The sequence below is a fragment of the Amblyraja radiata genome, chromosome 1 (genome assembly GCF_010909765.2).
Source record: "Amblyraja radiata isolate CabotCenter1 chromosome 1, sAmbRad1.1.pri, whole genome shotgun sequence".
Taxonomy (NCBI): domain Eukaryota; kingdom Metazoa; phylum Chordata; class Chondrichthyes; order Rajiformes; family Rajidae; genus Amblyraja; species Amblyraja radiata.
In genome coordinates, this window is record NC_045956.1 from 107781753 (window position 1) to 107798536 (window position 16784).

The 16784-nt window shown below is 39.0% G+C and overlaps 1 protein-coding gene and 1 long non-coding RNA gene across 8 annotated transcripts in view; one reads left to right on the forward strand and one right to left on the reverse strand.

Annotated features, from left to right (window-relative positions):
• The window catches only part of fryl (FRY like transcription coactivator), a 318781-nt gene that overhangs the window by 121782 nt on the left and 180215 nt on the right, over positions 1-16784 (reverse strand). For all 7 annotated transcript variants that reach the window (XM_033028305.1, XM_033028264.1, XM_033028273.1 and 4 more), the window contains 6 exons: positions 14968-15071; positions 12971-13079; positions 8634-8720; positions 7449-7620; positions 2805-2937; positions 471-578 (listed from right to left, as the gene is read on the reverse strand). In XM_033028305.1, coding sequence (XP_032884196.1) covers positions 471-578; positions 2805-2937; positions 7449-7620; positions 8634-8720; positions 12971-13079; positions 14968-15071 — 713 coding nt within the window. The remainder of the gene's footprint in view (positions 1-470; positions 579-2804; positions 2938-7448; positions 7621-8633; positions 8721-12970; positions 13080-14967; positions 15072-16784) is intronic.
• On the forward strand, positions 12396-12821 carry LOC116977685. Its single transcript, XR_004413279.1, has 2 exons — positions 12396-12535; positions 12601-12821. It is a non-coding gene; the product is annotated as an uncharacterized LOC116977685 (long non-coding RNA).

Consider the following 16784-nt stretch of genomic DNA (forward strand, 5'->3'; position numbering starts at 1 on the left):
CAAACAGAACGTGCTGGGAAAAGGATCTCAGAAATATTCAGCTTCTGTAGGTAACAAGAAACAGAGTTACTGCTTCAATGCAACTATTGTCCATAAGATTATGTTGAAGGATACTCTTCCTTCAACCCACCATTTGTTATGGCTTTTGTAAGATAGGTTTCAGGTCTTAATTTTAAAAGGGATGGTTTTATATAACCTTATAAACCAACTATGTCCACTCAATGTGAGATAGTTGATGGATACACCTGATCAAATTAGCTGGGAAAGTTTTACAAAGTCCCAGAAATTTCCAGACTCGGTTTTTCATACATCTGAAACGTATCCACATCCGTACGATAGATTTTAAGCTCTGTTCAGTGTTGTTGCTCTCTATTCTAAACAATTCTGTTTTAATGCATTAGAACATGTCTATACAGTTAAAGACCCAAAATTCATAACATATTATTTTGTTATTTAATTAAATGCATCACCTTGCCAGAAGTTCAACTAGTTCTGCCCGGCTCATGCCATCTGGAATCAGCCTGGGTATAGCAGCCACACAAGTCCGGAATAGGTCAATCTTAGGTTTTCTTTCTCCCCTATAAAAACACAAAAACAGTTAATCATTGTAACTTTCAAGGCTCATGCATAAATATAAAGAATTGGACAAGGAGGGTGATAGATTTGTTTTTAATTCTTTAATTCAGTAATTTTCTAGACAGCTATAAGAATTATTAATAGATTAACTGGTGAGCAATTGAGCTTTCCAAGAGTCAGGAATTTCCATTGTCAGGAAGCATTAAGGAAATTTGACTTGCTTGCAATGGAAATATATGTTGGAGTGTTAGTTGTTTTCAAGACTATAAAAGAAAATTGGCAAAATTAATCTTAATATCAGAATACCTACTACTCAGGAATTTGGAAACTATGAATAATATTAATTATAACAGTTTAGTCTACAGGAAGAAAATTACATGAAAATAACTACATTGATCTGGAAACATTGCATAAGGGGTTTAAGGAAGTATCAGTTGCATTTCTGAGATGAGAACATAAGGAGAAAATCGTTAGGATCTATACAGGAAGAAAGCAGCTTATTTGGGAAAAAATGTTCTATGATGTGGGCCTCAAAAAATGCAAATGAAGGGCATAGCTAATCATTACCAAAAAAGACATAGTAGCAAAAATCTTATCTAATTCCAGTGCATTAAATAACGTGAAAATATTTTACACTTCCCTCATAAAAGTGATTTTTTAGGAACATCAGACGATTGATCTATTTAAGAAGGAACTGCAGATGCTGGAAAATCGAAGGTACACAAAAATGCTGGAGAAACTCAGCGGGTGCAGCAGCATCTATGGAGCGAAGGAGATAGGCAACGTTTCGGGCCGAAACCCTTCTTCAGACTGATAGGGGGTGGGGGGAGGCAGGGAGGAGAAAGGAAAAGGGAGGAGGAGGAGCCCGAGGGCTGAGGTAGGAAGGGAAGGAGACAGCAAGGGTTAACAGAATTGTGAGAAATCAATGTTCATGCCACCAGGATGCAGACTCCCCAAGCGGAATACGAGATGCTGTTCCTCCAATTTCCGGTGTTGGTCACTCTGGCCGTGGAGGAGGCCCAGGACAGAGAGGTCGGATACGGAATGGGAGGGGGAGTTGAAGTGCTGAGCCACCGGGAGGTCTGGTTGGTTAGTGCGGACCGAGTGGAGGTGTTCGGCGAAACGATCGCCAAGCCTACGCTTGGTCTCACCGATATAGATCAGCTGACATCTAGAGCAGCGGATGCAATAGATGAGGTTGGAGGAGGTGCAGGTGAACCTCTGTCGCACCTGGAACGACTGCTTGGGTCCTTGAATGGAGTCGAGGGGAGGTAAAGCGACAGGTGTAGCATCTCTTGCGGTTGCAAGGGAAAGTGCCCGGGGAAGGGATGAATTGACAAGGGAGTTGCGGAGGGAGCGGTCTTTGCAGAAGGCAGACAGCGGGGGAGATGTGAAGATGTGGCGAGTGGTGGGGTCACGTTGGAGGTGGCGAAACTGACGGAGGACTATTTGTTGTGTGCCGGCTAGTGGGGTGAAAGGTGAGGACCAGGGGGACTCTACCCTTATTGCGAGTGGGGGGGATGGGGAGAGAGAGCAGTGTTACGGGGTATGGAGGAGACCCTGGTGCGAGCCTCATCTATAGTGGGGGAGGGGAACCCCCGTTCCCTGAAGAATGAGGACATTTGCGATGCCTTGGTGTGGAACCCTGGGAGCAGATGCGGCGTAGACGGAGGAATTGGGAATAGGGGATGGAGTCCTTACAGGAAGCAGGGTGGGAGGAAGAGTAGTCACGATAGCCGTGGGAGTCTGTGGGTTTATAGTGGAAGAAAGGTTTCGGCCCGAAACGTTGCCTATTTCCTTCGCTCCATAGATGCTGCTGCACCCGCTGAGTTTCTCCAGCATTTTTGTGCACAATCTGGTAACCTTCACTTTACTCTTATACTCCATATAATTGGAGATAGACACAAAATTAAATGGTATCTTTCAAGAGTAATTGTGTAAGTAGATAAAGGGAAAACATTCGTGTAAGTATATAAAGGGAAAAGAAAAAGAGCAAGGTGGTTATTCATTTAATAGCTCTACCAAACAAAAAAAGTATAAGCAGGAAGAAAAATATCCTCCGTCCTTGTTGAACCATTTGATGACTCCTGTTCAAATGTTTTCATGAAAATCAAAACTAGACAATGCAGAATCATCATTTGAAAACATATTGATTATTTTTAGTATTTATATTTCTGTAAAGGCTTTGTCAAACATTTGTTTTACAGTTTTACATATTTGTTTCTTACGTGATCATATCTTCAGGCTCCTTGTTGGACATTTGTACATTAGTCATGCTCATAGATCTTCCCACTTCCTTGTCCAAATGTCTAAGAATGCTGTCAAGGGCCTTCCTCACTTGGGGGTGATAAAATGACATTCCTGATAGGAAAATATGTTGACATAGTTAATACACTTCGTTCTTCTAATCATGAAAAGCCAGTTGGAAATACAAGTTACAGATGAATCTCTGCATGGCATTTTTTAAAGTATGAAATCCGATCATTATGAATGAAAATGGCCTGTTACAGTGCCCTCCATAATGTTTGGGACTAAGACCCATCATTTATTTATTTGCCTCTATATTCCACAATTCGAGATTTGTAATAGAAAAAAATCACATGTGGTTAAAGTGCACATTGTCAGATTTTAATAAAGGCCATTTTTATACATTTTGGTTTCACCATGTAGAAATTACAGCAGTGTTTATACATAGTCCCCCCATTTCAGGGCACCATAATGTTTGGGACACAGCAATGTCATGTAAATGAAAGTAGTCACATTTAGTATTTTGTTGCATATCCTTTGCATGCAATGACTGCTTGAAGTCTGCGATTCATGGACATCACCAGTTGCTGGGTGTCTTCTCTGGTGATGCTCTGCCAGGCCTATATTGCAGCCATCTTTAGCTTATGCTTGTTAGGGGGGCTTGTCCCCTTCAGTTTTCTCTTCAGCATATAAAAGGCAAGCTCAATTGGGTTCAGATCGGGTGATTAGATTGATCATTTTTTAACTTTGAAAAACTCCTTTGTTGCTTTAGCAGTATGTTTGGGATCACTGTCTTGCTGTAGAATGAACCGCCAGCCATGAGCTTTGAGGCATTTGTTTGAACTTGAGCAGATAGGATGTGTCTATGCACTTCAGAATTCATTATGCTGCTACCATCAGCAGTTGTATCATCAATGAAGAAAAGTGAGCCAGTACCTTCAGCAGCCATACATGCCCAGGCCATAGCACCCCCACTACTGTGTTTCACAGATATGGTGGTATGCTTTGGATCTTTGGCAGTTCCTTCTCTCCTCCATACTTTGCTCTTGCCATCACTCTGATATGTTAATCTTCGTCTCATCTGTCCACAAGACCTTTTTTCCAGAACTGTGCTTACTTTTTTAAGCACTTCTTGGCAAACTGTGACCTGGCCATCCTATTTCTGTGGCTAACCAGTGGTTTGCATCTCGCAGTGTAGCCTCTGTATTTCTGTTCATGAAGTCTTCTCTGGACAGTGGTCAATGACAAATCCACACCTGACTCCTGAAGAGTGTTTTTGATCTGTCGGACAGGGGTGTTTGGGGATTTTTCTTTATTATAGAGAGAATTCTTCTGTCATCAGCTATGGAGGTTTTCCTTGGTCTGCCAGTCCCTTTGTGATTAGTTAGCTCATCAGTGTTCTCTTTCTTCTTAATGATGTTCCAAACAGTTGATTTTGGTAAGCCTAAGGTTTGGCTGATGTCTCTAAAGGGCCTGTCCCATTGTCACGACCTTTGTTACTCCTGGACATTTTTCATCATGTTGAAAAAACGCCCCGATCTACTTGATGCCACGAGTACCTACGACTAGCATCACGGCCTACTACGACCTCCCGACGACCATGCTGCGAGTATGAGTCAAGGGCAAATTCGGCAGAGGTCGTGAATTAGGTCGTGAAAGTGGGATAGGCTCTTAACAGTTTTATTCTTGTTTCTCTCTCATAATGGCTTCTTTGACTTTCATTGGCACAACTTTGGTCCTCATGTTGATAAACAGCAATAAACGTTTCCAAAGGTGAAGGAAAGACTGGAGGAAAGACTAGGTGCTGAGAGCTCTCTTATATCTGCATTAAGGAGGCAATTAAACACACCTGAGTAATTACAAACACCTGTGAAGCCATGTGTCCCAAACATTGTGGTGCCCTGAAATGGGGGGGCTATGTATAAACACAGCTGTAATTTCTACATGGTGAAACCAAAATGTATAAAAATACCCTTTAATAAAATCTGACAATGTGCACTTTAACCACATGTGATTTTTTTCTGTTACAAATCTCAAATTGTGTACAGAGGCAAATAAATAAATGATGGCTCTTTGTCCCAAACATTACGGAGGTCACTTAACATAATTAATTCTGTAGCTTTTCTTCTCCCATGTGATCAACTTTGTTGGCAGCTTTAACTTTATAAGTTGCTGTGAATTAGAATAATCAGACTGGGTGCTAAGAGAGCAAAAGTTTTGATTGAAAAAAAAAAAAACAAGGAAAAAGTTTAAAAAGCAACACCAGGAGGGTAGAAATTGGTGGATTTTTAATTTTCATTGGCATCACCAAATATTGTGTATGATAACATGACAGTTCTGTTAAATGTATAGCTGAAGCCATGGTGCTGTAGAGAGTACCTATGATTCCTGGGGCACAGTTCATGGGAGTGTGGTTGGAATTTACACTGGACAAATGAGCAGAAATAACAGGACTTGGACTGATATAACCATGGGGCGCTTTGCTCATGCTGTTGTGGTTACCATGGTGATAGGACACTGCGTTTCAGAAGGCAAAGAGGAAAAGTTGATTACTGAAGACAGGCAATCAGTAGAAGAAACAAGTTGGAAATCGAAGGCAGCAAAGGAGTTTGGTAGTACCTGAATGGTACAATGGCATAGCCAACAGACTTGGGTTAATTCCCGACCAGGAGTGTTGTCAAGTGTACATGTTTTCTCTGTGCCCACATGGGTTTTCTCCGAGTGCTCTGATTTTCTTCCAAATGTTCATATGTTAATTCATTAAAACTGTCCATAGTAAGTAGATGAGTAGTGGAATTTTGGCAGAGTAGATGGGAATGGGGAGAGAATAAGAATTGAAACTGATGCATGATGAGTAGGAAAAGGAGGTTGATCATTAGTTCAATCTCAGTGGCCGAAGGGCCTCTCTCCATTCAGTATCTTTCCCAGACTAGTGTAGTTTTATACTTCAAGCCATGAGTCTGGGAAATACAGCACAGGCATAGAGTCATGCAGCTTTGTAACAGGCCCTTCAGCCCAACTCATCCATGCCAATCAACCATGCCCCATCTCAGCTAGTCCCATTTGCCACGTGGATAGATATTTGGTGTCAGAACTATTATTGAGATATGGCTTAATGAGGGAAAGGGGATCAGCAGCTCAATCTCCCTGGTTTCAAGAATAAGAGTTCCAATAATCCTGGTTTCAGGAGATGTGGATGGAGAGGGGCAATAGCAATGCAAACACAGAAAATATTTCAGGTCAAAGACCGTTCATTTGATGTGAACTACACAGATTTCAGCAACGCATTTGACAAGATATATGACAAAGCATTTGTCAATATATAAGGAGCAAATATAATTTATTGTAGAGAACAGTGAAATACCATACTTCAGAAGATCAAGCATGTATTTGCCTGTGTGATTGAAACACCAATAATTCTCGAGAAGCTTGACACCACCCAGGGCAATGCAAGCCATTTGACTGGGCTCGTATCAGCCACCGTGAACATTTGTTCCCTCCACCATCAGCGTATAGCAACTGCAGCATATCACCTCTACAAGATGTAGTTCCCCATCCATCCTACTCCCACAGCATCTCCCAAATTCTCAACCTCTACTAACAAGTCTCCCTCTAACATGGGCACCAGCTTGACTTCAGATATATTACCAGCCCCCATTATCGCCAAGTCTCAATACTGGAAGTATCTTCACCAGGAGGACTATTGCAATTCTTGCCACCATCTCCTTCCAGACAATTAGGGATGGCTGATGTCAGATCCCAAAAATTGAATTTAAAAATGGGAGCACATACCACATCGAAAGGATCTAAGAAGAGTTACATTCAATGGCCATTATTTAAACAGAGCTTTGCAATAACTTGTTGTGAATTACATTAGTTGTAATTTATGGTGCTGAATTGATTGGAAATGTATATTTGGTTCTATGCCTTCCTAGGAAAAGTTTTTGTCAAATATATGACATACGAGCAGCAGTTTTGTTTGGTGATGCCAATACAGGGTGCAGTAAACATAGCGGCTCTGCATTCAAACAGTCTAATTGTAATACCTAATTACAATTAAACGTTTCCAATGCCTTCACCATCATGAACTATATTAAGTAAGGTGGTTTACAGGACATTGTTGCCAAGTACTTGTTCGTTACTGGCGGTGGTAAGAAACACAGCTATTCTGCATTCAAATGCCAAATATGACTTGGAACTAGCAATCGTTTTCATTGACTGCAATAACTTTCAATGACAAGGTATTACAATTAATCAGGTACATGGATTGGAAAAGGTTCGAGAAATATGGGCCATATCGGGCAGGTGGGATTAGTGTAGAAAGGGGCACTTTTGGTTGGTATGGGCAAGCTGGGCTGAAGGGCCTGTTTCCGTGCTGTATGACTCTCTATGATGTCGAATATCTAGCATTGCTAGTTCAGTAATCCTTGAAAGTAATAGGGCAGATTGATGAGAGTAGGTAGTCATAGTGCGGTGTATAAAACATGTTAGACTAAAGCAAGACCTCTATATACTTCATTCAAACTAGTTTATTGTCATTTCCACAACGGTGAAATTAAGCATGAAGCTCATGTCATGTAACAAAAAAAATCAAACAGACATATTTTTCACATAGAAAAACCAACCTATCACTTTAGCTTCTTCATCTGTAAGGGTTTTGTTCAAGAAGATCTTTTTTACTCGCAGTGTACTACCCGATGGAAGAACAACTCCCGTTGTTGGCATTGGAGGCTCCCCATCTTTCTGCTGTAAACTATCTGCAATTACTAGGAATGCTCTCAACCCAATGTTCATTCTCTGCAACAAAAATTTAAAGCCATGAGTTCTTTCAGTTGCAACAAATCTAACATTACCAAATCCCACTCAATAATCTCTGGAAACCTAATGGTATGATCATCACCTTATGATTAAAAATTGCTTAAAATGTAACACATTATTTAAAAAAGCAAACACATTTAAACCAAGTAACATTTAAAACACTTTAAACAAGTTCCATCTTACAAGAGGCAGAGAATAGCTTTATTACAATATCAAGATTATTTTAATGTCAAGACGTTTTAATTTGTCTTTACATCACTATTAAAATAAATATAGGCGAAATGAGACAAGTCATAGAACATAAGTGTCACAAGCAATTGATTCTTCTTAGCAAAATTATTATAATGCCAATTAGATCTTGTTTTTTTAAATATTGCAATGGAATCATATGCATTTACCTGAGAGAGCAATTTGGTATTGGAAAGCCCTTTGTGGATTTTGCTGACATTAAATATTCCCAGGTTGTCACTTTCTGAATCTATTTCGGATTGTTTTGAGGATAGTAATACTAATTTGGCAATTTGACATACTACATGGTGTGAAATTCAGGAACCTTGTTAAATCCGATAATTTTAAAACATAATTTGCAAGTAGAGCTTATGTCCAAAGAGCAATATTTCGTTTTTTAGAATGATTGCAACATCTCAATGCAGCGCATAATAATTTAACAAAATATTGTTGTTCCTATTGATGACTTCAATATACGATGAAGCAAAAGTAATTATTATTTGCAGTACATTGGAACAATTAAAACTTCAATTAGGTTTGATACTTTTGAAGATTAAAATGTACATATCCCATAAACACAAGATTACCATCAATTGGGATACCATTATGGTGAAAATATCATTAAACGTTTGTGTAATTTAATGTAACTTACAATTTTACATGTACATAAGTTCTATAATAGTTCGGTACATGAATTCTTATTTTGGGGTTTCTCATCTAATAGCACCAAAAATGTATGTTCATGAATTAAATTGAAGTCTCACCTCTGGGTTAATGGCAAATGTTTTTGATGGTTTTCCAACACAAAGCAGGTCAAATATGATTTCTTTCATTGCAAAATCAAGCCGCTCCTATTGTTTAAACACAAAAAATACTGTTAAATTTCAAAATGCATTGCAAATCATGCCCGAAGAGAGACATGCCTTTATTTATGCTCCACAACAGCTCCTCCCACCTCTTTGCCACTCTTTTAATCAATGTTTCCCTCAAATTGGGTGGTTGTAATATTGATGGATGTGAGAAAACACAGCCATAAATATGAATTATTCAGTTTCGCATTTAGAGGACCGAGTTCCATTATCCTGCAACAACAGCAATGTATGAAGTGAGCAATGCATTTCCAATCTTTAGCAGGGGAAAACGTATATTACACAAGATTAGGTGTTGGACCAATAGTTTAGAAGCTCAGAGGCAAAAGAAGGGCCATGAAAAATGACGGAAGAAAAGAGTTGAGTTTTATCAATTTGGGTGCAATTTTAACATCACTGAGGGTCACCATTTAAATAAGACGAGGGAAGGCAAGCATGGTTCCATCAGGTCGCTCAACATGACAATCCAGTAATTACTCAGATGGGTAACCATGTTGGACAAGGTCAACAATAGAATGGCATCACAGGAAAGCAGCTAACTAGTGGGTGGTACAATGGAGCAGCAGTAGCGATATTGCAATGTCAGAGACCCAGGTTCGATCGTTCAACAAGTGCTGTCTGTCTGGAGTTTGTACATTCTTATTGTGACCACTTGGGTTTCCTCCCACACTCGAAAGACATACAGGTTTGTAGGTTAATTGGCTACTGCAAATTGTCCCTAATGTGTAGGACAGTGCTAGTGGACAGTTGATGGCAGGTCGGTGTGGACTTGGTGAGCCAACTGGCCTATTTCCTCACAGTATTTCAAAAGTTTCAAATCTAAAGTCCATTTCACTCGATAGAACAATGTGCTGGAATGAGACACAATGTGAAGACATCATAATTTCTTGAAAAAGAAAGTGCACATTGATAAAATTTCAAGAAAACGACCACAATAATATGGGCTTCATAAACAAAGACTAATTATTGCATACCTTAAAGGAAGAGCTGATGAACATTTGAAACAATATAAACTGTAGGCCATGGGATTAGTTTTGGATTGCTACAAAGTACTTCAAGTTCCTAAGTGTCAATTTGGCCTGGATTGACCACGTTGAAATTATAGCCAAGAAAACACACCAACGCTTCTGCTTCCTCAGATGACACCAGATGTTGGTGAAATTTTAATCCAAAGAATTTTGGTTCTATTATATCCATGCTGCATGATCAATTTTACAAGATTCAGGAAATATCAATACAACAAAATTTGCTTTTTATTTGTTCATAGGTTGAGTTTTACCTTCAGAGATAGCAGTTACATCAAACCCTAATTGCTCATTTTAAATTAGTGAAAGCATGTCGAGAATACTGCTGCAATGTTGTTAGAAAGGTTTAGAATTATGCACCAGCAAGAATCAGTTTTCAATTTCTATGTCATGACAGTGAGAGATTTTGAAGTGAGAAATTGTAGGGGAAAGCATTGCCATTTGCCTTCTGATTTTCTTGGCAGCAGAGTTCACGAGTGTAGGAGATGCTACTGTTGAGTTAGACAATAGACAATAGGTGCAGGAGTAGGCCATTTGGCCCTTCGAGCCAGCACCGCCATTCAATGTGATCATGGCTGATCATCCACGATCAATGTTCCTGCCTTCTCCCCATATCCCTTGACTATGCTATCTTTAAGAAATATATCCAACTCTCTCTTGAAAGCATCCAAAGAACCGGCCTGAACCGGCCTCCACCGCCCTCTGAGGCAGAGAATTCCACAGACATCTTATTGATGGCAAACACTGCATCCATGGTGCACTGATGGTAAACAATTTAACATGGCAGGTAGCTGGGGAACCAATCAATTGAGCTGATTAATTCTGATTGCCATTAAACCACTTGTGTGTTGCTAGAGCAGCACTCAACAATCCAAGTGGAAAGCATAATATATTACTCTAACAAATCTGGCGGAAAGGTTTCGACAAGTCAAAAGAGTCGGTCCTGACTTATGGTCAATTTTCTCCCCCAAATATTGATGCAGAGGCAATGCTGATATTTGAAAATATGCACTTTTTTATAGGTATACCATCTCAAAAGCTGGACTTTCAACTAAATATACTGTTTGTAATCAACCATTAATTTTTCACGCAAATTCATATTAACAAAATTGGCTTCAAATCAGTACACATTGCAAATAAAAGCTTTTTGCAAATGAAATTAATGGCTGGAACATTCTGTCTAATATTTACCAAGTGTCCCTGCTAAAATTAATTCCTTGTTCTTGAATCCCAATCATATTATCACGAGGATTCTAAACATATTTATTGCGGCAATTTTAAATTGTTTTGAATTAATACAATTTAATTCTTTCCCAAGGTAGATGGAACAGAATCAATATTACATCTTCCAGATATTTCAACTGCAAGGTGACGTGCTAATAATTCTTTAAATTGTTAAAGCCCCATGCTTACTAAGGCCTGCTGTCCAGCCGTACTTCTACCAGTTCAGCTGCCATTGGAACCTGTCCTCATCACTACCTCCTCCAGAAGCCCACGCATGCCACCACCACTTCCACCTTTTGGAGCCCACACGCTGCTTCTGCGAGACCGCTCCCATCACTACCTCCTCCAGGAGCCTACCATCTCAGTCATATACATTCATAAGCTCTTTTCAACATCAGCACAACCATATAGCACAGAACCTGATGTAAATGCTAGCTCTATGATGATGGTGGATTTGGCATGTTAATTTTCATAGATGAGCACTCCCTGGATTTGTGTGGTGCCATGTCACTTATCATTTACACCGCAACTCATCATTTATCATCTCAGCCTCGCTGCATATGAGCAGGCTTGAGCTTGTCTGAAGGGCTGCATCAGAACAGAACACTGCGCAGTCATCGGCAAACTTCTCACTTCTGACCTGAGCAGGAAGGTCAGAATTACTATGACAGGAGACTACCTTGAGAACATCCTGCAACATTGCATGTTGGTTGGCTATATTTCCTTGCAATAGCTAATGATATCAGGAGGTCAATAGATCTGGCAGAACACAAACTGGCATCATTGAACAGATTACAGGCATATTAAAATCTCTGGCAGACACAATCAATTATACCTTCACCGAGGCTATCGACCAATTAATTGGGAATATGTTGCATTTCATTTACCCTATCCATATTGGCAGAAGATTCCAGTGAAGGATGTTTTAAGGTAGTCTCCTGTCATAGTAATTCTGACCTTCCGCATCAGGAACAATGCAAGCAGTCATCCACTCTGCTTTTTTTTTGTCTTTGAAACAGTTTGATATAAAAATAAATGTCTGGACCATTATCATGGCCAAGAAACTACTGGTAATGGCATCAGTTCTGAATGCAGCCATGGTGAAGAAATAGCAGGTTTCAAGAATAGGCATTGGCAGCCTTAGGCCAATTAAAGATTAATTTAATTTAATGAAAATTAAGCATTTTTAATGGGACAGAATTATTAATAGGTGCACCAAATAATGTAATTTCATGAATGTGCTTCTATGGAAGTTATAGATGTCAGCTATTTTACGTAATCAGACATCAGCTTATTTTACTTAGCCTCATGTGATTGGTAGCCATTTAGCAGCACCTAATTAAATCATTTTAGTAAACAATTAGTAAACAAGACACTAAACAAGTTACTTATTTCTACTTTTGCATCTTTGTGTTCTTAATAAATACATTTGTATCTTGGTACTCAACATAAACTAATATGTAACATTATAATATGGTGTGTGTAACCTTGGCTGTAGCTAGAACATAAGGGTGGCTAAGTAGACATAGCTGGGAGATTAGAGTAACAGTTGGAATTTAAGGGTGGCGAAGGAGAATGAGGGGAAATGTAAAGTTTAATAAGACTGAACCAAGGTCGGAAGTTAATGGTGGCAAGACAGAGAATATTAGAATCGAAGATAGATTAATGCGAAAGGAGTGCAGCATGCAAGATAAGGTAGAAAAGATATGACTGAAAAACTGTAATAAAAAGCAGCCTTTTTCTGAAATCAGAGAGCAATTAGAGAACGGACAGGTGGTGTCATCTCTGAATGTTCCAGCAGATGTTTGCAAATAAAGGCTTTTGTCATCTTGAAGAATTCTCCGTGTCTGTGTCATCTTATCCAACCCTGAGTCTCTTAACCACGACACTTCGAGGTTAAATAAAGCAGAAAGAAAAGTCAGAAAACGTTTAATTTTATGATTATAAAAGAACCACACCTTGAATATTGAAGGAAAATCATACCTGAGCAATAAACTGGATGATCTTCACAAATATGTTCAGAGGCGTATCTCGTGGGACCACACTGCGGGAGCCTTTGGGGAAAAGTGCTGATACGATACTTAAAAGGCGACTGTTTACGGAGTAAAAATGTGAAAAAGTAAATTAAATCTTGATCAGCACTTGTATGGACATGATGTATGAAATTGTAGCTTACAGATAAGAAAGAACCTTAAGATGATATTAAGTTACTTCATGTTATAAGCAAAATGTAATTTATAAGCAGCAAAATGCTCCAAAACTCTGGCAAAAATTCAAGAGTCGAAAAGGACTAGAGATGTCACAACCAAAAGCAATTTTAGTTATAGGTCCAGTATTAATGTACACAAAATGATTGTTTTTAACTCGTCGTTCTCCCAATGGAAATAAAGGAAGAAAATAGCTCCATTAGCCATGTGTGAGCACCTGCACAGCAACAGGTTTCCCCCATAATTAATAGCACTGGGATACTGTGAAATAAAAGCAGAACACATCCTATCAGGGAAACAACCGGAAAAGAAACTATTCTTTTCAGGCAGAGATTGACAGATTCTTGATTAATAAAGGTGTCAGGGGTTATGGGGCGAAGGCAGGAGAATGGGATTGCAAGGAAAAAATAGATCAGCCATGATTGAATGACAAAGTAGACTTGATGGGCCAACTGATCTTATTCTGTGCCTCAAACTTATGAAACCTACAACTAACAAATGCAAGTCATCAAAGCTGTCAATATATTAATCGTTTCTGACACTCAAATATTATGGGAATACCTGCAATTTGGCGTAAGTGAGGTTAAGCTTCAAATCAGTCAGGAAAACTACTGTGAACAGATTACTATAATTTCAGGCTTTAACATTTGCACAGAGATCCCAAATTAACTCATTTATGCAGGGATACATTGGCAGTTGAGTCGTGGATTGCCACATTTACCCAATAAAAATATAGCTCAACAACTTTATAAAATCAGAGAACCATCGATAATTAATCTATTATAACAATATAGGTTTTTGTGTTTAGTCATCTTAGTGGTCTTAACCGGGTGCCTGTGGTTTGGACGCTTCATTTTGTGAAAGAATCTATAATTGATGTCACCCATTCAAAACAGAGATGAGGCAACATTTTTCAGGAATCTGTGTCCCTGGAACCCTGCTTCTACAATAATTTGAGGAAGAAAGTTTATGAATATTTTTAAGGTAGAATTAAATAGAAATGAATAAGCAAGGAGATGAAAGCTTACCGAGTGCAGGAAAGGAATGTGTAGTTCAAGTTATAATTAATCATGACTTTTTTAAAGAAGATGCCCAATGTTCTACTCATGTTTTTAATTTATACGTTCGTATCCAGATAAGTTTAAATAAAGAGTTACACTCTGGATCTGTAGAACAGTTTTGAAAGTGTTGCCGTTTATTTTAAGTATTTTCTTGATTCAAAACAATAATTTCTACAATCCAAAACAACTGGCTGCACAGTAACAGATTAACAAGCCAAATAAGAGTAGAATTCAATCATGGCTGATCTAACTCTCCCTCCTAACCCCATTCTCCTGCCTTCTTCCCATAGCCTCCGACACCTGTACTAATCAAAATCACTAAGGCGTTCTTCATGCCTCGAGATGGATAGATAACAAAAATAGTTTACTAGTGATTTTTAAAAAAACTCGAGTACTCCAAGTCAGTCACTGTGTTGCATGCAATTTTCGAATAATTTCTGATTAAATTAATCACGTGTTTGAATTCGTTACATACACACAAAAACACAGCAAATGGGTCAATCAATAACATTTTGGTGGAAGTTTCAGAGCAACACTTCTAAACCTACTTGAATAAATTATGTTTTGTCCCAGTGTTCTTAATTCTCTTCCGAAAGAAAACATTATTCCACAACCAAAGTTTCTGACACCGCTCAATGTGTTTCAGGATATTATAGTGCTTAACAACAATTCATTTATATTTTTAATATAAATTTGTACGCCTGTTACTCGCCTTTGTGTTACAGTGTTGCTTTCACATTTTATTCTGATTACATAAACCCATAACAACCTATACAGTGATTCCAGTGCAACCCGAGACATTTTGGGATCTTTGTTCTGAAAGAGAAAAACAAAATAATTCAATAGCCAGAAATCAAAAACTGACTGGTCCTATGAATATGCATATAATCACACAACAGATGTGGGAATTATCCACAAACATATTGCACGCAAAACAAAAACAATGAACTGTTTAAATGTCAGAGGAAGTTAAATCCTCTTCTATGTTGCTTTGTTTGGTCTTTGTTTGGTGTTAATTTTCTCGTGCACACGTCAGAAATGAGTGTATTGCCAAACAGGATGTAATTTAAATTTCCCAAGGCTGAATATACACTTAAAAAATGTTTAAGTGTGTGCTAATCAATATCCTTTGAAGTTCGCTTCAAAGGAGCAGAGGGTACGGCTAACAGTTACGGGAAAAATATCCTTCCGTACTGCAGCAATTACAGCAGCTTAATAATGTTGGTCACATCAAATTCATCTTGAAGTCACAAGAAACTGTAGATGCTGGAATCTTTAGCAAAACAGAAAGTGTTGGAGGAACTCAACAGGTCAGACCATATCTGTGGGAGGAATGAACAGATATGTTTCGGGTCAGGAGCCTTCTTCAGTCTGAAGAAAGGATCCAAACCGAAACGTCGTCTGTCCATTCCATTGACTGATGCTTCCTGACCATTGGAGTTCCCTTATCATATTCATTAGTTAGTTAGTTAGTTAGTTTATTGTTAAGTGTACCAAAGTTTTGTTGCGTGCAAACAAGTCAGCAGAAAGACAATATATGATTACAATTTATCCATTTACAGTGTATTATACATTGTGTTATATAGCCCAAAAGCATTTGAGATCGTTAAAGTATTTCCAAATAATGGTATCTCAAATATAAAAGATTTTGTTAGTGTCCCATTTTCTCATTCACTATTCGCAACAGAAATGAGTGAATTGACAAGCAGACATTGCGGAAATGTGGCTGTGAGGGGGGATATGTCTAGCGGCGCAATATTCCGGGGTTTCGATGCTTCAGACCTGATCGAGAGGGAGGCAAAAGAGGTAGAGAAGTTGCGCTACTAAGCCGGGAGACTGACAGCACTCAACAAAGACTTACTAAAGGGTTCATCTGCTGAAGCAATATGGGTAGAGCTTAGAAATAAGAAAGTGCAAACACTCCAATATGATTGCATTATAGAGTTCCCAATAACAAGCAGGACATAAAGGAATAGGTAGATGCTGAAAAATGCTAGAGCAACAGGGTTGCCTTAGTGGGTGACTTTAATTTCCCCAATATCGACTGGGATTTGCTCAGAGCCAAAGGGTTAGACGGGCAGAATTTGCGAGGTGTATCCAAAAGGGTTTCCTGAAACAGTATGCGGATAGTCCAACCTGAGAAGGGAACATCATCTTTAGTCAGAGGGCGGTCAATCTGTGAAATTCTTTGCCACAGAAGGCTGTGGAGACAAAGTCAGTGGATATATTTAAGGCAAAGATAGATAGGTTCTTGATTAGTACGGGTGTCAGAGATTATCCACTGAAGAAGGCATGAGAATGGGGTTAGGAGGGAGAGATAGATCAGCCATGATTGAATGGCGTAGACATGATGGGCCGAATGTCCTAATTCTGCTCCTATCACTTATGGCCTTATGAACTTATGAACATACTGTGTTGGGAAATGGGGCTGGTCAGGTGCCTGGTGGTTCACTGGAAGACCATTTTGGGGATAGTGATCACAACTTCACACGCTGTAAGATTGTTATGTATAGGGAAAAGGTTGGGCCC